General features: G+C 46.3%; 1 protein-coding gene across 2 annotated transcripts in view; it reads right to left on the reverse strand.

The window, feature by feature from the left end:
• Positions 1-3,146: 3,146 nt before the first annotated feature.
• The window catches only part of MTHFD1L (methylenetetrahydrofolate dehydrogenase (NADP+ dependent) 1 like), a 196,838-nt gene continuing 174,291 nt past the window's right edge, over positions 3,147-25,693 (reverse strand). For both annotated transcript variants that reach the window (XM_060205329.1, XM_016185142.2), the window contains 2 exons: positions 12,317-12,437; positions 3,147-3,397 (listed from right to left, as the gene is read on the reverse strand). In XM_060205329.1, the coding sequence (XP_060061312.1) occupies positions 12,348-12,437 (90 nt within the window). In that variant the 3' untranslated portion in view covers positions 3,147-3,397; positions 12,317-12,347. The remainder of the gene's footprint in view (positions 3,398-12,316; positions 12,438-25,693) is intronic.

The following is a 25,693-nucleotide window of genomic DNA, read 5'->3' on the forward strand; positions in this document are numbered from 1 at the left end:
AGGAGGATGTAACATATATTTTTTTCAATTTATTGATTTATAAAATGGAAACACTGACAAGACCATAGGATAAGAGGGGGATAATTCCCACCACTAGAGCTCCATATCCCATCCCCTCCTGATAGCCTTCCAATTCTTTTTTTTTTTTTTGGATATTTATTTATTCCCTTTTGTTGCCCTTGTTTTATTGTTGTAGATATTATTGTTGTTGTTATTGATGGTCGTTGTTGGATAGGACAGAGAAATGGAGAGAGGAGGGGAAGACAGAGAGGAGGAAAGAGAGACACCTGCAGACCTGCTTCACGGCCTGTGAAGCGACTCCCCTGCAGGTGGGGAGCCAGGGGCTCCAACTGGGAACCTTATGCCGGTCCTTGCGCTTCACGCCACGTGCGCTTAACCCACTGCCCTACCGCCCGACTCCCAGCCTTCCTATTCTTTAACCCTCTGGGAGTACAGACCCAAGGTCATTGTGGGATGCAGAAGGTGGAAGGTCTGGCTTCTGTAATTACTTCCCCGCTGAACATGGGCGTTGACAGGTCCGTCCATACTCCCAGCCCGCTTCTCTCTTCCCCTAATGGGGTGGGGCTCTGAGGGAAGCGGATGTAACTTGAGGGATGCCTGGAGAAGGGCCAGGGCTCCGGAATTAGGTGAGGAAGAGCATTCTCCCAGAGGCTGAGGAGGAGGCTCAGTGGGTGGCTTGTCCATGTGAGGTTTTGGCTTGATCCTTGGCTCTGCATATGCAGGGGCTTTACGTGTGCACGATTCTCCTACCCCCTCCCCGACCCTCCAACCACAGAGACAGAAGGTAAAAGACAGAGAGGAGAGAGGGGCTGAATGGTGGGGTAACAAGTGTACAAGTTAGCATGCACAAGGATCTGGGTTCAAGCCCCCGGTCCCCACCTGCGGGAGGGAAGCTTCACGAGTGGTGAAGCAGGGCTGCAGGTGTTAACTTCTTCTTCCCCTTCTTGCTCTATATCCCTCTTCCTTTTTAAAAGTATTTTATTTGGGTTTGAGCTCTCATTCGCCGCCGGCAGGAGGGAAGGAGGCTTCACAAGTGGTGAAGCCGGGCTACAGGTCTCTCTCTCCCCATTCCCTCTCAATTTCTATCTCTACCCAATCAATAAATACATAGTTTAGATTTAAAAAAAAAATTATTATTTATATGATGGAGACAGAACACGAGAGAGGGAAGGGGGAGACAGAGACACCTGCAGCCTTGCTTCACCACTCGCAAAGCTTTCCCTATGCAGGTGGGGACTGGGGGCTCAAACCTGGATTCTTGAGCACTGTAACATGTGCTCTTAACCACGTGTGCCACCACCCGGTCCCTTCCCCCCCCCCTTTTTTTTTGCCACTAGAGTTATCGCTAGAGCATGGTGCCTCCACTAAGAATCTACTACTCCCGGATGTCATTTTAAAAAAATTTTGTTTCTCTCTCTCTCCCTTTCTCTTTCTTTCATTAGATAGAATCGAAAGAGGGGGAGGGAGGGAGAGAGGGAGAGAGACACACACACCTGCAACTTTCCCCCTGCAGATGCCCAGTGAGCTTGAACGTGGTAGTTCTCGTACATGGTAACCTGTGCACTTAAATAGGATTGCCAGCCTCCCTCTCTCTCTCTCTCTCTCTCTCTTTCTATCAGAATAAAGAAACGGAGTCAGGCAGTAGCGCAGCAGGGTTAAGCACACGTGGTGCAAAGTGCAAGGACCGGTAAGGATCCCGGTTCGAGCCCCCGGCTCCCCACCTGCAGGGGAGTCACTTCACAGGCGGTGAAGCAGGTCTGCAGGTGTCTGTCTTTTCTCTCCCTCTCTGTCTTCCCCTTCTCTCTCCATTTCTCTCTGTCCTATACAACAACAACAACATCAATAACAACAATAACTACAACACCAGTGAAAAACAAGGGCAACGATAAGGAAAATAAATATTTAAAAAATAAACTAAAAAAAATCAGAATAAAGAAACAAAGAATCCTCAGATGGATGTGAGCAGCCATTCAAGGAATATTTCAAGGAGGCGGGCGCCCAGGAGAGAGAAAGTAGGGGGTGGGCATTTCTAAAACGCCCAGAGGAACTGTGCTTGGGACAGAGAGCCTTTGAGTCAGGGGAGGCTTGTGAGTGATTAACTGTGTTTTGGAAGAAATGAAGTTGCGTGTGTTCTGGGCAGAGCAGCGACCACACAAGGGCACCCAGGAAGGCTCCGAAGGCAAGACTCCTCCTGCAGGATGTGCTTTCAGGACCCCTCAGATATTTCTGTTCACCCTCAGCCTGACACGGCTCCGAGAACAATCACTTCTTCTTTGCTCCTGAATCCTTGCTTTTGTCTTCACATTTTGTATAATCATGGACCTAGAAAGGCAGGCTCAGAATCTCGAGGGAGCAGGAGGGTGGGGTGGAGGAATAGGACACAGAACATTCTTTCCCTGAGAGTTAAGAGCTAGGTCTAAAGAAAAAAAAAAAAAAACTTGTGTCAGACATCTGACCTTTCAGAGACCCGTTTCTTTGCCCTCCCGGAGCGGTGGAACTTCCAGGATTTAATGGCCACTGAGATTTGTGGAGAAGAGGAAGAAAACAAGATTAGCCCTGCTTTTTTATTTTTCTCCCCCTTTTTCTTTTTAAAGAAAGCAATGGAGATTTTCACAGGCACTGAAAATAGTTTGGCACGATAATATATTATGACAGTTCTATAGCGTGACAGGCACTGTTCCAAGGGGTATAACACTTAACTATTTGGGAGATTTCACAACTGACCAGGTATTTCTCTCTGTTTCTCTTTCTCAGTGTGTGTGTGCACACATAATCATAGGAGTTTTCTTTCTTTTCTCCTTCCACCCACCTTCCCTTTCTCTTTTTATTTTTCTTATGTTGACAAAGTTTTGTCCGCATTCACAATTTCTCAAGAAATTGGTGTCAGGTAACTGGGTAACTGCTCCCAAGCTGAACTGCTTCACAGGAACCGTTCCCTCTGCAGCATTTTCTCTGGTGCAGACAACTGGCTGGTGGATTTTTCTCAGGAGATATTTTAATTTTTAGTTCTAACACAAAAACTGAAAACCACCACAGTGGAAAACGTTATCTTTTCGTTCACACTCCTTTAATCCCTCAGCATCGCCCCCGCCGCAACACACACACCAAACAGAAACATTCTGAAGTGTGAGCCACCGGAATAATGTAAACACCGTAGACACAGAAAATAAATTAGTTTCTTTCCAGCTTGTTGGAGGGTCTTGAGCTGAATATGCTTCTTATCTCGACGGCAAACAGAATTCCCTCTTGAAGGAAGAATAAATCTTTGGTCTATTTTACCATGTCGCCAGTGTTTCGTAAGAAGCTAATTTCAAGTTGGTTTTACTCTTCAGATGCAGCAAAAAGGCAAGGGAGGGAGTAGTCTGTGTCTCAGGTCCTGAAAGAAGAGCGGAGAAAAAAAAAAGAAAAAAGAAAAAGGTTTCAATGATTGGAGAACTCTTCCCCTCTGGTGTGAAACTATTTAAATGGAAGACAGCTTTAAAGTTGGATGGAGCCTGAAAAAAAAAATTCAAGAGCAGAGAAGTGGTTCTACTCACAAAAACAGGTTGGGATTGTCTGGAGTCTTTACTTCTGAGCAATCACTGCAGACTAAGTCCTCCCATACTCTTGTCAGGGTTGTTGTTTTATTTTTTAATTTTTTTAAAAAATAAAATCCCTGACTTTGGGGGGATCTGGCAGAAATTCCTGAACTTCTAAGTCAAGATTTTTACAATCTCTTTACAAACTTCTAAGTCAAGACTTTACAATTCTCTAGAATGAGAATGTCCAAGAATTTAGATTCAGAATCCTGTCAGCTAGAATTTCTCTCTCCGCAGGCTCAGAGAGCATGATCAGAAGGCTCAAGGATGAAAGTGAGTGGACCCTGAGTTTGTGATGGTCAAAGCTTTCTTATTCCTCCCTCTCAGAGAGTTTGAAAGCTCCCTGTTGAATCCTGTCATCTTTTTAAAAAAATTTTTATATTTATTTTATTTATTTATTCCCTTTTGTTGCCCTTTTTTTTTTATTGTTGTAGTTATTATTGTTGTTGTCGTTGTTGGATAGGACAGAGAGAAATGGAGAGAGGAGGGGAAGACAGAGAGGAGGAGAGAAAGACAGACACCTGCAGACCTGCTTCACAGCCTGTGAAGCGACTCCCCTGCAGGTGGGGAGCCGGGGTTCGAACCGGGATTCTTATGCCGGTCCTTGTGCTCTGCGCCACCTGCGCTTAGCCCGCTGCGCTACAGCCCGACTCCTGCCCTTTTTTTTTATTGTAGTTATTGTTGTTGTTATTGATGGCATCGTCATTGTTGGATAGGACAGAGAGAAATGGAGAGAGGAGGGGAAGACAGGGAGGAGGAGAGAAAGATAGACACCTGCAGACCTGCTTCACCGCCTGTGAAGCGACTCCCCTGCAGGTGGGGAGCCGGGGTTCGAACCGGGATCCTTATGCCGGTCCTTGTGCTTTGTACCACCTGCGCTTAACCCGCTGCGCTACAGCCCGACTCCCCTCCTGTCATCTTTTGAAAAGAGAAGGGACCACACATGCACAGTTGAGAAAAAAACAGGGAGTTGGGCGGTTCGTGAGCAGGCACATGGCGCAAAGTCCAAGGACCGGCGTAAGGATCCCGGTTCGAACCCCGGCTCCCCACCTGCAGGGGAGTCGCTTCAAAGGCGGTGAAGCAGGTCTGCAGGTGTCTCTCTTTCTCTCACTCTCTGTCTTTCCCTCCTCTCTCCATTTCTCTCTGTCCTATCCAACAACAATAACATCAATAACAACAACAATAATCACTACAACAATAAAACGAGGGTAACAAAAGGAAATAAATAAATATTTAAAAAAAAAAACAGAAAAAAAAAAGTGTCCACGACTCCAGGAGAGATGCAAATTGCAATACTCAGGCCTTTAATCTGAGTCTCAACATGAAAGAGTTTATTGTCAAGGCCAAGAGAAAGAGGTAGGGCACCTACCCCCCAGATGATGGAGGGTCTGGAGCCAGGGAGGAGGCTGGATGAGCAAGGAGGCCAGGGTTCCAGATGCTGCAAATACTCCCCAGCACCAAGCCAAGGAAGCAAAGGGCCAACAGAGGGACTGCACGCAGAACCCATGGAACAGAGAGATGACACCTTTCGTGCTAATGAGGGAGGTTTGTCAGATGTGGGACTCGCTGCTCCTCAGCTTACGGCAACAGCTCTGAGGCACCTGGTCGTGAGGGGCAGAGGAGGCGGAGTTTGGGAGACCTGACATGACCCAAAGCTGGCACGAGATGGGAGAGGTCTGAGTGGTAGGCGGTGGGGGCCAGTTCTTTGCCAGCTCTGTGCCTGGTGCCTTTTGCATTTGCGTCCGTGGCACATTCTAAGACAACTCGAGGTGGGGGCGGCCAGTGCTACACCCAGTTGAGCACTTTATCAAACAGAAGGACCCAGGTGCAATCCCCGGTGCCCACCTGCAGGGGGAGAGCGTCACAAGTGATGAAGCCATGCTGCGGTCGTCTGTCTTTCTCTCTCCCTTTCTCTATCTCTCACCATAAAAAATGAGTACTAACAAAAAAGGCTTCTGGGAGTAGTAGTCATTGTGACAACCCTGGTGGTGATGATGATGATGATGATAATAACAATGCAACTCGAATAATGGGTGAAGAAGACAGTCTGGATCATGGGGGTCGGGGCAGTAATGCAGTTGAAGCAGGTCTGCAGGTGTCTGTCTTTCTCTCCCCCTCTCTGTCTTCCCCTCCTCTCTCCATTTCTCTCTGTCCTACCCAACAATGACGACATCAACAACAACAATAATAATAACTACAGCAGCAATAAAACAACAAGGGCAACAAAAGGGAAAATAAATAATAATAATGATAATAATAAAAGAAAGTCTGATCATAGACAAAAAAAAAAAAAATCAGGGACTGGGAGGTGGCACACCTAGTCGAGCATACACATTACTGTGCACATGGAAGCTTCCAGGCCCAGGCAGCACCAGGGAAGCTTCTTGACCAGTAAAAGCAACAGTGCTGCGGTATTTTCTCTCTCCCTTTTTCCTCCCACTCTCAATTTCTCTCTGTCCTATCAAAATAAAAATCAGAAGGGCTGGGAAGATAACACAATGGTTATGTAAAAGACTTTAAAAAAAAAAATTATTTTCCCTTTTTTTGTTGCCCTTGTTTTTCATTGTTGTTGTTGTTACTATTGTTATTGATGCCATTGTTGTTGGATAGGACAGAGAGAAACGGAGAGAGGAGGGGAAGACAGAGAGGGAGAGAGAAAGACAGACACCTGCGGACCTGCTTCACTGCCTGTGAAGTGACTCCCCTGCAGGTCGGGAGCCGGGGACTCGAACCAGGATCCTTATGCGGGTCCTTGCGCTTTGCGCCACGTGCGCTTAACCCGCTGCGCTACCGCCGACTCCCATGTAAAAGACTTTCTGCCTGAGGCTCTGAGGTCCTAGGTTTAATCCCAAGCACCAACATAAGCCAAAGCTGTGCAGTGCTCTAGTCATTTTCTCTCTGTGTGTCTCTTATATTAAAATTATATATAACATATATTATAATATACATATAATTTATTACAATATAATTATATATATATATTAAATTAACAATGCACTAGCTAAGGTGAGAATGTGTTGGCTGATGGTGATTTATTGGGAGAAAAGGGGACAATTTCAGAAGGCTATAAAGACAGCATGTAGAAAATGTTATCTGGGGTAGTGTGGAAGGTGGCGCAGTAGATAAAACATTGGACTCTCAAGCATGAGGTCCTGAGTTAAATTCCCAGCAGCACATATACCAGTCACGTCTGGTTCTTTTTCTCTCTCCTTGTATCTTTCTCATTAATAATAAAATCTTTAGGGGGTCAGGCGGTAGCGCAGTGGGTTAAGTGCACATGATGCAGAGCACAAGGACTGGCGGAAGGATCCTGGTTCAAGCCCCTGGCTCCCCTCCTGCAGGGGAGTAGCTTCACAGGTGGTGAAGCAGGTCTGCAGGTGTCTCTCTTTCTCTCCCCCTCCTCCCTCGATTTCTCTCTGTCCTATCCAACAATGACATAAATAACAACAACAATAATAATAACTACAACAACAATAAAAAGCAACAAGGGCAACAAAAGGGAAATAAATAGCCTCCAGGAGCAGTGGATTTATGGTGCAGGCACCAAGCCCCAGCAATAACCCTGGAGGCAAAAAAAAAAAAAGTTATCTAGGCATGGGGGAAATGAAGATATTGAGAAGAGTCTAGAATTCCAGAATTCTGAACAACAATAAAGAATTTCCTGACTGTTGTGTTTCATAGCATTCCATTCCGGTGAGCCAAGGGGTTTTAATTAGCAGCATTTCTTAGATGTCAATGAGATGTGAATGATGTCATCTTTAAGATGTAATCATTACCATCTCTCTTTTTAAAAAGTAGCTTGGGCTTTCGGCCTATTGGCCCTGCCTAGAAACAGGGAAAAGAGACACTCACCCTGGGGCCGGTACAGGGCTTATCTGTTGGGTACAAGCAGATGCCTTCGACTGCTTAAAGATGTAGATTTTATCTATGGATGTGGGTTTATTTTATTTATTTATTATTAAAATTTTTCTTTTTCTTTTTTACAATTTTCCCCTCTCATATTAATTAAATAGTGAGTTATAAACTACAAATTGACAGGAGTATACATAAACACCATTCCCACCACCAAAAGACTGTGCCCCATTCCCCCCCACCCCATGAAGCTGAACATCCATCCTCACCCTACACCCAGGTTTTTTTTACTTTGGTGCCTTACTCCAAATTCAGTCAACTCCTGCTTTGAATTTCCCTTTCTGTTCTTCTTTTATTTATTTTTAACCAGAACAATGCTCAACTCTGGCTTATAGTGGTACTGAGGCTTGAATCTGGGACCTTGGAGCTTCATTCAGCATGAGAGTCTTTTGTCATAACCATTTTGGTATTCCCCTTTTATGAGATTAATAAAAAAGCCAACCTTGGAGCTATGGAAGCAAACATGAGAGCAGCCCAGCAACCATAAAAAAAAAAAAGAATCTTTCAGTTGATTTTTCAAGATCCGTACCAAAGAGCCCAGAGCTGCTCCAGGAAGCCTTGAAATCTGTTTTTTAAAATATTTATTTTACTTATTTATTCCCTTTTGTTGCCCTTGTTGTTTTATTGTTGTAGTTATTACTGTTGTCGTTGTTGGACAGGACAGAGAGAAATGGAGAGAGGAGAGAAAGACAGAGAGGGGGAAGAGAAAGACAGACACCTGCAGACCTACTTCACCACTCGTGAAGCAACTCCCTTGCAGGTAGGGAGCCGGGGCTAGAACTGGGATCCTTACGCTGGTCCTTGTGCTTTGCGCCACCTGTGCTTAGCCCGCTGCGCTACAACCTGCCCGACTCCCGAAGACTTGAAATCTGTGGTGCACAGATTTCTGTCTACAGAAAGGCAGCAGTACTCCTCAAAGTCACAGATGAAGGATAAGTAGCACTGATGTGGCCCGGGAGGTGGTTCAGTGAATAAAGTATTGGACTCTCCAGCATGAGTGAGGTCCTGAGTTCAATCCTGAGAATCACATGTACTGAGCGACGCTCTGGTTCTCTCTTCCTTTCTCCTTCTCTCATAAGTAAATAAGTAAATCATTGATAATTTTTTTAAATGACCTGTGAAGCGATTCCCCTGCTGGTGGGGAGCCGGGGGCTCGAACTAGGATCCTTATGCTGGTCCTTGCAGTTGGCGCCATGTGCACTTAACCCACTGCGCTACCGCCCAACTCCTTGTAATGTGTGTGCTTAATCAGGTGTGCCACGACCTGAATCCTAAATAAATAAATCTGGGCCAGGCGGTGGTGCACCTGGTTAAGCGCTCACATTACAGTGCACAAGGACCCAGGTGTTCAAGCCCCTGGTCCCCACCTGCAGGGGGGAAAACTTCATGAGTGGTGAAGCAGGGCTGTAAGTGTCTCTCTCCCTCTCCATCTCCATCTCCCCTCCCTTCTCAATTTCTCTTCTGTCTCTATCCAATAATAAAAATAAAACATCCAGGGCAGGAGCAGAGCTCACCTGACTCTGACATAAGCATAACTTTGCACATTGGAACGCAGGAAGAGGAAACCTGAATCCTTCAGGAACCCTACCCTACTTGACTGTGTTCTGCTGAATTCTGCCCAAACTCAGAAATCTGATCAAGGTTCACAGTGAGAAACGAAGAAAGGAGAGAAAAAGAAAAAAGAAAAAACCAACTAACTCCTCATACTCTGTCATTTTCAAACAAAAGAATGAGCCATGGCAAAGGCTACAGGTTTACTTTCCTGGAAGGAACCAGGGTTTTTATTATTTTTTAAAATATTTTATTTTATTTATTTACTCCTTTTTGCTGCCCTTGTTATTTTATTATTGTAGTTATTATTGTTGTTGTTATTGATGTCGTCGTTGTTGGATAGGACAGAGAGAAATGGAGAGAGGAGGGGAAGACAGAGAGGAGGAGAGAAAGATAGACATCTGCAGACCTGCTTCACCACCTGTGAAGCGACTCCCCTCAGGTGGGGGAGCCGGGGGCTCGAACTGGGATCCTTAGACCAGTCCTTGCGCTTTGCGCCATGTGCACTTAACCGGCTGAGCTACCTTCCAACTCTGGAACCAGGGTTTTTAATGAATTCTGTTTGAGCTCATCCAAAAGAGTGACTCAAGCCCTTCTCCTAAAGTAGTGAGAGGGCCACAGAGCAGCGGTGGGCAGGAGTGAGGGCTGAGTCTTGGCAATTTCTTGGCTTCTCATCCCAGCCTCCCTCAGTGTCCTGGAGGGCGAGGTGAGCAGGAAGCGCCAGAGAGGCAGAAATACACTGGCCAGGAAAGACAAGAAAATTGCACACTGAAGCTTGCTGGGATTTTTAATTTTTTTTTTTTCTCTTACATGAGATTTCATTGCTCACCCTGGTGGTAAAAAACAGTGGCAACAAAAATAAATGAATCAATCAATCAGCCCTTTTTACTATTGTTTCTTTTTTCAGGAGTGAGATACTGTGGTTAAAACTCGTCAGCTCCTAAAAGGAATCATGTTATATTAAGTGAGATAAGTCAGAAAGAGAAGAATGAATATGGGATAATTTCACTTATAGACAAAAGTTGAAAAAATACCACCATGATACCAACCTGACTTCCCTGAGCAGGCGACATCACCAATGTGTCTTGGAACCCCACCTCCCCAGAGCCCTGCCCACTGGGGAAATATAGAAACAGGCTGGGGGTAAGGATTGATCTCCCAATGTCCATGTCCGGCAGAGAAGCAGTTACAGAAGCCAGACCTCCCACCTTCTGCACTTCCATAATGACCTTTGGTCAATGCTCCCAGTGGGATAAAGAACAGGAAAGCTTCCAACGGAGGGGATGGGATACAGAACTCTGGTGGTGGGAATTGTGTGGAATCGTACCCCTCTTAGCCTGCATTCTTGCCAGTCATTATTAAATCACTAAGAATTTTAAAAAGAAGTTGAAAAATTAGAAAACACAAAGCAGAATTTGGACTGGGTTTAGGTGTATTGTACCAAAGTAAAAGATTCTGAGGTGTGTGTGTGTGTGTGTGTGTGTGTGTTTCAAGTCCTGGAACAAGATGGCAAGAGGAGGACTTAGAGGGGGTTGAATTGTTATGTGGAAAACTGAGAAATGTTACACATGTAAAAACTACTGTATTTTATTGTTGACTACAAAGCATTAATCCCCAATATAGAAAAAAAAACTTGACAGCTCCCCCTTCCTCAGCAAGAACCTGTACTGAAGGGGTTGGGGGTACACCCATCAGAGCAGACATATCATCGGGCAGAAGGGCCGGGTTCAAACCCCACCCCCATCCCCGACCCCACTTGCAGGGGGGAGGCTTCACGAGTGAAGCAGTGCTGCAGGTGTCTTTCTTTCTCCCCCTTTCTTCTCAATTTCTCTCTGTCTCTATCCAGAAATAAATAAATAGCATAAAAACACTTAAGGGAATGCTAGTGGGAAGGGAAGAGGCACAGGGAGCATGCACTGTGTCCACAGGGGCAGAGCTTGGAGCAAAGCAGCTGCAAGATGAAGGTAGGAAGGTGGATGGTAACCGCTGGGATTACCAAGAGTGACTCCACCTGCTGCTTCACTTAAGGGGCCTATTTGGCCTTGAGGAGCACAGGGAAATGAACTTCTGCTGTCGCCAGCTGTACAGTTGTAGGAAACAGAATACTCTGAGAGATTCCTCTAACCTGCAATTCTAACTCCAAACAAACCTAGACTATTCCCAGGAGGGAAGGCAGAGTTTCGCTTCTAAAATTATAGCCTAGATCTGGTAGTGTCGGTCCGTGAGAGCAATCTGGAGAGTGCGGACACGCAAATGGAAGCAACGTATGCCCCAGCCGTATCAATTGTAAGCAAATACTCAAAGGACGTGGGGACACTAATTTGAAGGGAAATATGCACGTTTATGTTTGTGGTTGCAGTATTCACAGCAGCCAGAGTGGAAGCAGCCTAAATGCCTATTGACAGATGACTAGATAAAGAAGTTAGAATCCATAAAATACTACTCTGCAATCAAAAAAGATGCTATTGTCCTTTGGGACAAAATGGATAGAGCTGGAGGCGATTATGCTTAGACTAAGTAAGGAGGAGAAAGACAACTACTGGATGGTTTTATGCATATATAGAATCTTGAGGATTGAAACCCATGAACTTGGGGGAAAAAAAGAAGTGAACGCATTGTCTTGGGACCAGGTGGTGGTGCACCTGGTTAAGGACACACAGTACAGAGTCTGCAAGGACACAGGTTCAAGCTCCCGGTTCCCCACCTGCAGTGGGAAAGCTTCATGAGTAGCGGAGCAGGCCTGCAAGTGTCCCTCTGTTTCTCTCACTATCTCCCCTTTCCCTCTCAAGTTCTCTCTCTGTCACTATCCAACAATAAGTAAATTAAAATAAAAATGAATTAAAAAAATTGTTTCAAAGATTCTGTGAGAACTTTGGTGGTTATCTTTGGGAGGCTGAGGACACAGGCTTTGGTGGTGGGTGTGGTGCAGAATTATACCCTGTTAACCTTACAATCCTGTAAACCATTATTGAATTATGAACATAAAAATATATATAATAAAAAGTATCATCCGTATGGTTTCTCTTTCTGGAAAAAGATTCATGACGAGGTTCTCTGGGGGACACGTATTCTCTGTATTTGGAGGGGACAGGCCTTCATTTTCCTGCCCCTGAAGGATTGGGTGTGAAATTTACTAGCAGGTAACCACTTCCCCAGGCCCCACCCTGGAGCAACCCACACCAGGGGCTGTTACTAGGCAGAAATTCACACTACGAAAGCGGACAAACTGGCCAACAAAACGTCAAGCAGCTTACCTGAGCTGGGCCATGTGGAAGCCTCCGTCTTCTAGAACAAGCCTTTTATCTGCTCCGTTTCCGTGTCCAGGTCAATGTCGTAAAAGCAAGGTCGGGTGGGCAGGCCGGGCATGGTGCTCATCTGGAGGAGAAAGACGGACAGCATGACCGACTTTGGGGTGAAGCCTTTGATGCCGTTATTATTTATTTGTTTTTCTTTGACAGAACAGAGAGAAACTGAGACGGGAGGGGAAACAGGGAGTGAGAACTAGAGACACCTGCAGACCTGTTTCACCATTCATGAAGTATCCCCGCCCCCCTGCAGGTGGGGAGTAGGGACTTGAATCCAGGTCCTTGAGGATGGTAACACTCCCCTGATGGAAGTCACAGTGTCACATTCAGTTCCTGTAAAGTCACCCCGCGGTGCTCACACATGATGCTGGTGTCACACACTCAGCCTAACCCAATTCCAGTGGCCTTGAATGAAAGGCTGAGTAAGTACAGCTATTTTTGTCTTCTTTTGTAAAGGAGAATAGACTTTTCTCTTCATCATGGGCAGCCTGTCCTAAAATAGCTTTTTTTTTTTTTTTCCTATTAGGTTTTACAAGTACATTTCAACATAGAAATTGAAAACAAACAAATAACAGCAACAACAAAACGCCATACACTAACATCAATTCACTCTTCAGAGTAGTTTCGTGTGCAGACTCCCATATAATTTCTATCCCTACAGAAGCCACTTGCCCTGGCCGAAGTGTGTGTGTGTGTGTGTGTGTGTGTGTGTGTGTGTGTGTGTGTGTGTATACAGAGAGAACCTGAGAGGGAAGGAGGAGAATGGGGAGATAAAGGGGGAGAGATGGCTGTATCACTGCTTCACCACTCATGAAATTGCAGGTGGGGACCGGAGGCTTGAACATGGCTCCTTGCACATGGTAACGTGTACTCAGCCTGGCACACCACTACCTGGGCCCGTGATATTTCTAAAGTACAGGTATTGGGTCATTCCACATATTCTGTTCTGAAATTTGATTTTCAGGGAGGTGAAGATTTGAAACAGGTACTTGGAGGCATTTTTTTAAAGCTTTATTTCTGTGTCTAATGAGAGAGAGAGAGAGAGAGAGAGAGAGAGAGAGAGAGAGAGACTGACCGGGGAATCACTCTGGCATATAATTCAAATTAAAGACTTGATGCAAGTCTAACAATCTTCCACTGAGTTACCCTCCCAGATGCCTCGGAGCTTGCCCACCTACCTTCCTTCCTTCCTCTCTTCCTTCCAAAGAAACACCTGTAATGGAACCTGGGAGTCTAGAGGCTCAGTGCCTGCACCATGAATCCACCGCTCCTGGAGGCCATTTTCCCCCTTTGCTGCCCTTCTTGTTGCAGCCTTGTTGTGGTTATTATTGATGTCATTCGTTGTTGGATAGGTCAGAGAGAAATGGAGAGAGGAGGGGAAGACAGAGAGGGGGAGAGAAAGACAGACACCTGCAGACCTGCTTCACCGCCTGTGAAGCGACTCCCTTGCAGGTGGGGAGCCGGGGGCTCAAACGGGGATCCTTATGTCGGTCCCTGCGCTTTGCACCATGTGTGCTTAACCCGCTGCGCTACCGCCCGACCCCCAATAAGTATATTCCTTTCTCTCCTTCCTCCCTTGCATTTGGGGACATTTCTACTCAAGAGAGGCAGATCCAGTGGAAAAGAAGAGGTTGCCCCAGACACATCTGCAAGTGAAGTCAGTGGTTCAGCCTCTTAGGAGTCCTTTTAGCAAGGAAGACACACAAAGTCCCTCATTTCTGTCCACCCCCCCCACAGCAGACCAAGTTCTCTTCCCCTCTTGTGCTACCTACTGCTCCATCCTTCTCTGCCTCCCCGACTCTCTGGTGTTTTGGCACCAGAGACAGACCCAGGAACCTCAGCTGTGTTCCCAGCTTCAAGCCCAAGCTGAGGGTAACGAAAGGCTTTACAAAAAGAGCTTGAAGTGGTCCGGGAGGTGGTGCAATGGATAAAGAATTGGATTCTTGGGAGTCGGGCGGTAGCACAGCTGGTTAAACGCACGTGGTACCAAGCGCAAGGACCGGCATAAGGATCCCGCCAGGTTCGAGCCCCCGGCTCCCCACCTGCAGGGGAGTCGCTTCAACAGGCGGTGAAGCAGGTCTGCAGGTGTCTATCTTAATCTCCTTCTCTCTGTCTTCCCCTCCTCTCTACATTTCTCTCTGTCCCATCCAACAACCACGACATCAATAACAACAACAATAATAACTACAACAACAATGAAAAACAACAAGGACAACTAAAGGGAAAATAAATAAATAAATAAATAAATAAATATTAAAAAATTTTAAAAAGAATTGGATTCTCAAGTATGAGGTTCCAAGTTCAATTCCTGACAGCACATGTACCATGATATCTGGTTCTAGCTCCCTCTCTCTCCTCCTATCTTTCTCATAAATAAAATATTAAAAGCAAGCAAGCAAACAAGCAAACAAACAAAAACAAAAGAAAGAGAGCTTGAAGTGAAGACACGGCTGTGCATTTGGCCTAAGTGGGAGGAGGGCGTTTCTCAGGCTACTTTTGGCTGGGCCTACACAAGTCAATGACCTTCCTGTGGCCCTGCCCAGGACCCGAGGTGGCACCCAGCAGGCTTGGCCAGAGTCCTGTGGTCCCGCTGTGCTGGGCTCCACCCACCAGGGTTCCTGCTCTGAGTAGCCAGCTCCAGGCCAAATGGCCCAGGGGAGCCTGGGTGACAGAGGAGAGAAAACAGCCCCTTCAGGAGCCCCTCATTCCTGCCCCCTCCAGGCAGACTAAGTAAGTACCCTTCCCCTCCTGTGCTACCTACTGCCCCATCTTGCTCTGCCTCCCCGGACTTTTTGGTTGTTTCGGTGCTAGGGACTGAGCCCAGGACCTTGTTGTTGTTCTTTTATTTTCCTCATGGTGGTGGGGGAGGCGGTTAACAGTTTACAGCCAACAATAAAATGCAGTAGTTTGTATATGCATAACATGCCTCAGTTTTCCACATAACAATTCAACCCCCACTAGGTCCCCCTCTGCCATCATGCTCCAGGACCTGAACCCTCCCCTCACCCCAGAGTCTTTTATTTTGGTGCAATACACCAAACCCAGTCCAAGTTCTGCTTTGTGTTTTATTTTCCAGCTTCTTTTAAAAATTATTCTTAGTGATTTAATAATGATTGACAAGACTGTAGGGTGAGAGGAGTACAGTTCCACACAATTCCCACCACCAGAGTTCCATGTTCCATCCCCTCCATTGGAAGCTTTCCTGTTCTTTATCCCTCTGAGAGTATGGACCTATTTTATTTGTCTCATTTATTTGACAGGACAGAGAGAAACTGAGAGAGGAGGGGGAGAAAGACAGGGAGAGAGAAAGAGAGAGGGGACTGGGCAGTGGTGCAGCAGGTTAAGCACACACAGCGTGAAGGGTAAAGAGCCCTCAAGGATCCTGGTTTGAAGCCCCATTCCCCACCTGCAAGCGGACTGCTTCACAAGCAGTGAAGCAGGTCTACAGGTGTCTATCTTTTTCTCTCCCTCTCCCCTCTCAATTTCTCCAAATAAAACAGAAAAGAAAAAAATGGCCACAGGAGCAGTGGATTTGTAGGGCAGGCAATGAGCCCAAGTGACAATCCTGGAGGCAAAGGGGGGGGGAGAGACACCTGCATACCTGCCCCACCGATCTTGAAGTTTACCCCCCTTGCAGGTGGAGGAAACATTTATTTTATTATCTTTACTTATTTGATAGAGACAGTCAGAAATTGAGAGAGCAGGGGGAGGTAGAGAGGAAGACAGACAGAGAGACACCCGCAGCCCAGCCCTACTTCACCACTCACAAAGGTGTGGACAGGGGCTCAGACCTGGATCCTTGTAAATCGTTAACATGTTTGCTCAACCAGGTGCGCTATCACCCGGCCACAAGACATTTACTTTATAAGACAGCAAGCAGGCAGAACACCACTCTGGTATATTCTGTCCTAGGGATCAAACTCAGAACCTTGGGCGGGCAAGTCCTATGCTCCACCGGCTGCACCACTTGCCTGGCGGACGGAACTGAAGCTCTTATGTGTCAGGACCTCATGGGCGACTGGACTTTGCTCAGATCTGGCATGGAGGCCATTCACGCGCACTGCATCTCATTTATCCCTGGCAACACCACAAGGTCAGAGTTATTATCTCCATGATTCTCATTTTGCAGAGGAGCAAAAAGAGACATGGCAGAGTGGAATCATTCGCCCCCGATCACATCACTGGTTCCTGGTGGAGCTGGAATTCAAACCAGACAGCACTCCTCCGGAGGCCCAGCTCTAACCACTCAGTCCCCCAACCCACCTTTCATCAAGGCAGTTAATGTCACAGTCGATAACGGCACACATTGGCTGAGGTCCCAGAGGGCAGGGACGGCACTGAGGTACGGCACCAATGATATCAGGCTATCTAGCAGTCCTGCCAACCTACTGGTAGATCGACTGCAGCAATTCATGGAAAGAAAGGCACGCAGCTTTGTGACTTGGCTCATTTTAGTTTTAGTCAGGGCCCTTTCAAACCTTGGCGTTCACTTAAGACTATGTTAGACAGAGTACATCTGGGGTAATATCTCCCTAGCAAAGAACACACACACACACACACACACACACACACACACGCACGCACGCACGCACGCGCACACACACACATGATAGGTAAGATGACACTGCTTCTTCTTTTCCTGATTTTCCTGTTCATTCAAAAGACCCCAATGAAAGTAAAAAGCTATGTGGTGAAAAAAATGGTTCAAGTGGTAGAGTGCTGGGCTTTCAGGAATGAGGTTCTCAGTTCGACCTCCAGCACTGCATGTACTATGTACTTTACATCCATATTCTCTCTCTCTCTCTCTCTCTCTCTCTCCTCTCTGCTTCATGTGAAATCCCTTTCTCCATTATATGTACTAAATAAAGTAGATAAGCCTGGGCATTGGCACAGTGGATAAAGCTTTGGACTCGGAAGTGTAAGGTTCCAAGTTCAATTTCCAGCATCATATGTGCCAGAGTGATGGTTTTGTTCTCCCACTCTCCTGTCTCTCATCAGCAAATAAAATAAAAAGAAATCTGGGGCCAGGTGGTGGCACACCTGGTTGAGTGCACATGTTACAATGTGCAAGGATCCGGGTTCAATTCCCCAGAGTCCACCTGCAGGGGGAAGCTTCACAAGTGGTGAAGCAGTACTGCAGGCATCTCTCTGTCTCTCTCCCTGTCTCCTTTTTCCCCTATGAATTTCTCTTTGTCTCCATTCAAAAGAAATAAAGTATTAAGAAAGAAAGATAGAAAAGAAAGAAAGAAAACCTTAAGAACAGTGTGTTGCATATGCTCACTGGGCTTTGAGACTCTTATCCATGTTCTGCTTGCAAGTCGCTATCTGATTTAGGAATGTTTTCCCCATCTCGGCGGCGGCTTATTTTCCAAAGATTTCAGGGTTTCTCGGATGCCTTCCAGTGCTGATTGCTAATTTAATTCCACCGCGGTTAGAGAAGATATTTTGTATGACAGGAATCATTTGCAATTTGCCGAGGCTTCATCTGTGGCACAGACACGCTCTACTCTGGCAAGTCAGCTGGGTAAGGGCTGTGTATTCATTCCACTGTCACTAGGTGTGGGGCTCTGGCCAAGCCGGGTCGAGGCGCAGCTTGTGTTTTCTGTTGCCGTATTCACCATCTGCCTGTGTGTTCTAGGAGGGGTCTGAGGAATCTCTGGGCTACCTCAGGGACTTGGCTGATTCTCCTTGTTGCTGCTCTAGTATTTCCCCTGAGTGTTCATGATGCCCACGTAGAAACTTTCCCTGTCTACCTTCAAGCAATGATGCCACACTATCTCAGAGACGGTGTGAGAATGTAACAAAAGTCCACTTCCCTTTCTCTCCCTCTAAAAGGTGCTACTTTCATCCTAGATAATTTCTACACATTTTGTAGACCTTCCGCTACATTTCTACTACTTGATTTTATATCATCATTTATCTTTCCGAGGGATTTCAATAATAAAAACAAGTGTCTGCATATTTACCCAGAAGTTACGATTTCTGGTGCTTCCCCCCCCCCCCCCCCCGAGTTAAGTTTTTGTCTGGGAATAAGTTTAACTTCCTGAAGGACTTCTTTTGAATCTTGTCTTTTAGAGTCTAGGGAGGCTAGTCAGGAATTCTTTTAGCTTCTGCTTGATAAAGATGAATTTCGTTTTTTTTTTTTTTTTTTTAACCAGGGCACTGCTTAGCTCTGGTTTATGGTGGTGTGGGGATTGAACCTGGGACTTTGAAGCCTCAGATGTGAAAGTCTCTTTGCATAACCATTATGCTATCCCCTCCCACCTTTGTTTCTGAAGGAATTCTAACTGGAGAGTGAATTCTAGGTTGAGAATTTCCTTTCAGCTTTTCATGGACTTTTATTTTATACTGTTCCCGATTAAAAACAAAGAAAATCAGGGATTAGGGAGATAGTGCCATCAGTAGCACTTCAGTCTTGCATGCCCGAGGGCCCATAGGTCCCAGGTTCAAACACTAACACCACCAGTAAGCCAGAGCTAAGCAGTGACTTGGTGTAAAAAAAAAAGTGTTTTATATATATCATCAGCTGAACTGTTACTGCCTTATAAATGAATTTTATAGGCTTTTGGGTTATTATGCCATTCACCATACCTAACTGAAAAGTAAGATTATCAGAGACATGGTTCTACTGCTTATAATGACAGAGGATTCTGGTAGTCCCCCAAACAAAATCATATGAACAAGGCCAATGCCACAAGACAGTAAACTGAAAACAAGATGTCTGTCTTAAGCCTAGAGCCAAATTTCCATTCATTCATCAGCCTGTGAAAGAATCACAGAATATGGGCAGAGGGTAGATAGCATAATGGTTATGCAGACTCTCAGGCCTGAGGCTCTAAGTCCCAGGCTCAAGCCCCCACACCACCATAAGCCAGAATTGAACAGTGCTCTGGTAAAAACAAAAACAAAACACACAGAACGATGAGCTTTGTGTGCACAATGGCAGCAGTGTACAGGACTTGCATGTGTGACGTCCAGGTTTGATCCCTGGTACAGCTGTGCACTGATTCTCTCACTAAATAGTTGCTTTTTCCCCCCTCCCATTGCCACCAGGGTTATCATTGAGGCTTGGTGTCTGCATGATGAATTCACCACTCCTGGTGGGAATTTGTCCTTTTTTCCTTCCTCCCTCCCCTTCTTTCTTCTCCTCCTTCTTCTATAATTATGACAGAGAGAAACTGAGGCGAGAGGGGGAGGGAGACAGAGGAGAGACAGAGACACCGGAAGACCTGCTTCATTGCTTATGAAGCTGCCCCCTGCAGGTGGGAAGCAGGGGTTTGAACCCAACTCACGTTGGCAACGTGTGTACTCATGTCACGGTCCCCTTAATAAGTAAATGTTAAAAACCACAAATGGACTTGCAACCTTTCAAAGGGGGAGTGGGGTGGGAAATCCTGCTACCTTGTAAAAGAAAATTTCGGAGAGGGAACAAAGGCAGCACATTTTACATGCTGACTTCATAAATGAGAGAGAATTGGAAAAAGTGACTTCTTCAGTTCCTGCCCAATTATCTGCGTTTCTCAGGCAAATTAAACCCATTTTCTCCAAACTTTCCTTTTCCCTGTAGCAGGCTCCCTGTTAACTGGCAGGCAAGAATCCTACCACTGAACCAACAATGCACTGCAGCTCGCTGTTAACTGTTCTGCTAAGACCATCAGCAGCCAAGAGCCTCTGGAAGCTACTACGTGACTTTGCAGTGACCGTGGGGGACCAAAGCGGTGGCTGGCATGTTCTGCAAGGAATACCAAGGCTTAGGCTTCTGCCCAGGCTCTGGTGTGCCCAGTCCCTAGTGTGCTGGAAGCGATACCAGCAGCCCATTGGAGATTTCTCCCACAGCAATCAAGCTGGTCACTACTGAAATCTTTCATGTATTTAAAAAGTCAACTGGGGAGTCGGGCGGTAGCGCAGCAGGTTATGCACACATGGCGCAAAGCACAAGGACCCGTGTAAGCTCCCAGCTCCCCACCTGCAGGGGAGTCGCTTCACAGGCGGTGAAGCAGGTCTGCAGGCGTCTGTCTTTCTCTTCCCCTCTCTGTCCCAACAACAATGACATCAATAACAACAGCAATAACTATAATAAAAATCAAGAGCAACAAAAGGGAACAAATAATTAATTTTAAAAAAGAAATTATTAAAAAAAAAGTCAACTGGGGGCCAGGTGGTGGTACTCCTAGTTAAGTGCACACACGTTACAGTGCTCAAGGATCTGGGCTCAAGCCCCTGGTAGGGGGAAAAGCTTCATGAGTGGTGAAGCAGAGCTGCAGGTGTCTCTCCCTGTCTCTTTGCCTCCTTATCTCTCTCCTCTCAATTTATCTCTTTCTCTCTATCCAATAATAAGTAAATAAAGATAAAAAAATTAAAAAGTCAACTAGTGGTAGACGGGGGCAGTGGTGGTTAGTGAGAATGAAAGGAAAAAAGGGGGAATAGCACAGAATAGCCTAGAACCTACTGTTGGAATGGTGAGGGTTTTGGTTATTTGTTTGCTGTTGGTGCCTCAGGCATGAACATCTTTTTTTAAAAAAATTTTCTTAATTATTTATTTCCTCCTTTGTTGCCCTTGTTTTTTTATTGTTGTTATTGCTGATGTCATCATTGTTGGATAGGACAGAGAGAAAAGGAGAGAGGAGGGGAAGACAGAGAGGAGGAGAGAAATAGAGACATCTGCAGACCTGCTCCACCGCCTATAAAGCGACTCCCCTGCAGGTGGGAAGCCAGGGGCTTGAACCAGGATCCTTATGCCGGTCCTTGCGCTTTGTACCATGTGCGCTTAACCCGCTTCGTTATTGCCCAACTCTCTGTTGAGACTTTTATTACTAAATCTGACACAGCCTTTCCCCACTTTTCTGTAGTTTCTATTTTTGGTTTTACTGTGAGTAGGACTGTTCTGGCCCTGGGTTGAATCTCTAGCACCCCGTGGGAGGACCATGGATGGCGGAGTGGTACATTGGCCTCGCTCCTTCTCACTCTTGCTAACATTTCTCTCTCTCTGGATACAGAACAAGAAACTTACAAAACAAAAAAGAAGTGACAGAAGCACCTACTTAAATAATCTGCACAGTTCTTGGGACTCAAGATAGTGACCACTTTGGAATGAAGTTTGGACCAGATGGTAGTGCACCCAGTTGAGTGCACACGTGGCTGTGTGTGAAGAACCCGGGTTCAAGACCCCAGTCCTCACCTGCTGAGAGGAAGCTTCAAGAGGGGTGAAGCAAGTCTGCATGTGTCTCTCTTCCTCTTTATCTCCCCCTTCCCACGCAATTTTTCTCTTTGCCTTATCCAATAAAAGAAAGAGAAGGAAAAAATGACTATCAAGAGCGTCAGGTGATGAGCCCCAGTGATGGCCTTGATGGCAATAAATAGGTACGGATGCCCCCATCGTGATCCTGACAGCCCCGCTCCACCCCCACCCAGGTGAATGGAACCCTGTGGACTGTGCCCAGTGGGGAGAAACACGCCCTAGTGATTCCTGAGGGAACGTGCATTTTCAGCTTTCATATCCACTGCATTTAGCCATCTCGGGTCATAAGAAAATGACTTTTAAGTATGGGGGGGGGTGGATGCTGTCCTTCTTCTCCTCCTCCTCCTCCCCCTCCCCCCTCCCCCTCCTTCTAGCGTTTGCCCTTATTCCTTAGCCAGTCAACAGCGTCAGGTTGAGCCTGATGTAAAGTTTCGAGACCTCCTTTGAATCTGGAGAGGTGGCAGTCGTCCTTATCAGCATTGAGACATTTGTGTTTGATTTTTTTGGAAACAGGAATTTTGCTGGAGGCCAGGGGTGGGTGGGTGGGTGGGGTGGGTGGAGGAGTCTCTTGGGATTGGTGGATGGAGACTTTAAAAGCCTGAGCTGGAGCGGAGGTCAGAGAGTGAGCAGGGAGGCAGATGGGAGCTGTAAGGGGACCTCTACTTCACCAAGAGCTAAGTAGCTCAGCTGCTACTTGGAGCCAAGAGAAAATACCTGGGGGAGAGAGAGGGAAAGTGAGGGAGAGAGAGGGAAAGAGAGACGGACAGAGTGAGGGAAGGAGGGAGGGGGGAAAAGAGAGATGAGGCAGTGTGCAGTTCCAAATGTCCCCGCACAGTAAGGACGGAGACTGAGAAGCCCCCAGCACAAATAGGATGCAGCTCCACTGACCTGGTTGCACCTGGTTGAGTGCGCACATGCTAACAGTGCTCAAGGACCTGGGTTCAAGCCCCCAGTCTTCACCTGCAGGGGGGAAACTTCCTAAGCTTCATGCTTCAAGCATCTCTTTCTCTCTCCCTCTCCTCCTCCCCCTCTGGATTTCTCTCTGACTCTATTTAATCAATCAATCAATCAATCAATCATTCAATAATAATAAAAATCTCTGCTCCACCAGCCCACAAAATCATAAAGCAGCAGCCAGCCCGTCTCCTTAGAGAGGAACACCTATGCTGACTCTCCTCTTGGGTCAACAACCATCACCACTGGGCCGTGATCAGGTCCGTATTCTAGAATGTTCTGTGGTCTGTCTGAACAGTTCTATGCTCTGGTTTGGCTTTACCATTTCATTGACTGTCATCCTCATCATCAATGCCATTATTTTGTGGAACTGGGGCCTCAACTGGGGCCTCGCCCCTCTGTGATTTCACTGCTCCAAAACTGACTCTTACATTTAGATAGAGACAGGGAGCTTCCCCAAGTGCTGTGACATTTCCATGTGGTGATAGGGCTCAAATCCAGGCCAGCACTCTACTCAGTGAGCTATCTCTCACATCCATGTTTATTGCCATAATTATTTGTTGTTTGTGTGTTTGTTTTGTTTTGCCTCCAGGGTTATTGCTGGGGCTCAGTGCCTATACCACGAAACCACTGCTCCTGGAGACTATTTTTTCCACTGTTGTTGCTCTTGTTATTATTGTTGTTGTTGCTGGTGCTGTTGGATAGGACAGAGAAATGGAGAGAGGAAGGGGAAAGACAGAGAGGGGGAGAGAAAGCGAACCCGTGAAGCGACCCCCCTGTGGGTGGGGAGCTAGGGGCCTCGAACCGGGATCCTTACGCCAGTCCTTGCGTTCGTGCCATGTGCGCTACTTGCTCCCCTCCTTAAACCAAAGGTGAACATTAAACCAAACTTGACTGAATAAGGAGTGGGGGAAACACCCTTTGTCCATAAGTTAAAAACATCTCTACAGGGAGTTGGGTGGTAGTGGGTTAACCACAGGTGGTGCAAAGGGCAAAGACCGGCGAAAGGATCCTGGTTGGAGCCCCCGGCTCCCCACCTGCAGGGAAGTCGCTTCACAGGCAGTGAAGCAGGTCTACAGGTGTCTGTCTTTCTCTTCCCCCCTCTCCATTTTTCTCTGTCCTATCCAACAACAACGACATCAATAATAACTACAAGAATAAAACAACAAGGGCAACAAAAGGGAATAAATAATAAATATTTTTTAAAAATCTCGACATCTAAGAACAGGCAGTAAGAGAGCACAGTTTTAATTTCTGACCTGCAAAGTGATTTCCATTGGAAGCAAACTCAGTGAAATCAGTCTTCTGGAATGACTTCTTGAGATAACTCCACAAAGGGACTGTTCTTGCCAACTCTTAACCTTATTTTCCTCCTCTGATATTTCAGGACTTGAAAATAATACTTTTTTTTTCTAAGAGAAGCGATCTGATTATGTCTTTTGAGAAATGCACAAGCTGTGAGTTCATCCAGGAGTGGCCTGGTCCCGGTGGGAAGATTCATGGCAAAGATACATGGAATAGCCTTTAGAGTTCTGAGTAGTGTGTGCTGGAAACAAACACTTCTGGAAGTTTCTAGGCAGCACCAATGTCACCGTGTAGCATTCGAATTATTGCCCTCTTCCCCCCAAAACAACAATCTGAGTGGTAGTGGTGATGGGGGGGGAGGATAGAAGATAGTTCAACAAAGAGTGCATGCCTTGGCAGGTGTATGACCTGGGCTCAAACCCTGGCACCACATGGTTGTACCACAGAACCAGGTGAAGCTCTGGCACTATAATGTCTCTCCTTCATTGTAATAAAACAAAAGAAAACATCAGCCCAAGAGGGTGAAATCACAGTGCTGGGAAAAAAATAAGAATACAATCTAGAGTTCTAGTTTTGAAAGTAGATTTTCTCCTTCTCTTTCTTCATCCCAGGGCTGCTTCAGGCTGACTCCTTCTACTCCCTACCCCCTCTCCCCGCCTTTTTTCAAACTGAGAACAAGAGACAGAGAGATGTGGGGAGACACCATGGCACTGCTCCACCACTCGTGAAGCCCCTCCTTGGCATGGTACTGCTGTGCGGTAGCCAGGGGCTTGAACACGGGTCCTTGATCATGGTAAAGTGAATTATCTTTACTTATGTATTGGATAGAGACAGCCAGAAATCGAGAAGGGAGATGCGGAGAGACAGAGAGACAACTGCAACACTGCTTCACCACTCGCAAAGCGTCCCCCCTGCAGGTGGGGACTAGGAACTTGAGTCTGGGTCCTTGCGCACGGTAACATATGCGCCCCCTGGATTTTCAAAACTCTTTACAGACTTCCCAACAGGCCAGCTGGCATCATCTGTCCTTCCTCCTCCTGACATTAGGGCTGTTTAATGGCTCCATTCAGCTCAAGGTCTAAAGACATTTGCAATAGTTTGCAACAGGATCAGATGGAAAGCTTCACCAACATGTCAATATTATTTTTGGCCCACTGGTGGGAAAGGAAAGGAAATTCGCTCGGTTGAAAGCACAACATTCAGCAGGGAAACAGACAAACCGCCCAGGAATCTGCATAAGGCAGATCCATTGAGAGAGGGGAGAAGCAAGATGTGTGTTTAACTCCATGACTCATCTTCCAAGATGTTTAATCTTTCTGCTGGCAGCTGCACACCGGTTCATCATGTTTGAGAGCTGAGGGAACAAAGGCTGCTGACATGACAAATGAGGAAATAAGGCGGCAAATGAAACCGAGAGAGGAATGAAGATTCAAGCGGGAAACAGCTTATTATTTTTTATATTTATTTATTTATTTCCTTCCCTTTCGTTGCCTCTGTTATTTTTTTTTATTGTTGTTGTTATTGATATCGTCGTTGTTGGATAGGTCAGAGAGAAATAGAGAGAGGAGGAGAAGACAGAGGGGGAAAGAAAGACAGACACCTGCAGACCTGCTTCACCGCCTGTGAAGCGACTCCCCTGCGGGTGGGGGCTTGAACCGGGATTCTTCCGCCGGTCCTTGAGCTTTGCGCCACGTGCGCTTAACCCGCTTCGCCACCGCCCGACTCTCCAGTTTCTTATTTTTAATGCATAGATTTCTAGACGACATCAGTGACCTGTGACTTATGTTAATTCTGCCGTCACGTTTGATAAGATTTGATGACAACCACCC

This window comes from Erinaceus europaeus, chromosome 13, assembly GCF_950295315.1.
Source record: "Erinaceus europaeus chromosome 13, mEriEur2.1, whole genome shotgun sequence".
Classification (NCBI taxonomy): domain Eukaryota; kingdom Metazoa; phylum Chordata; class Mammalia; order Eulipotyphla; family Erinaceidae; genus Erinaceus; species Erinaceus europaeus.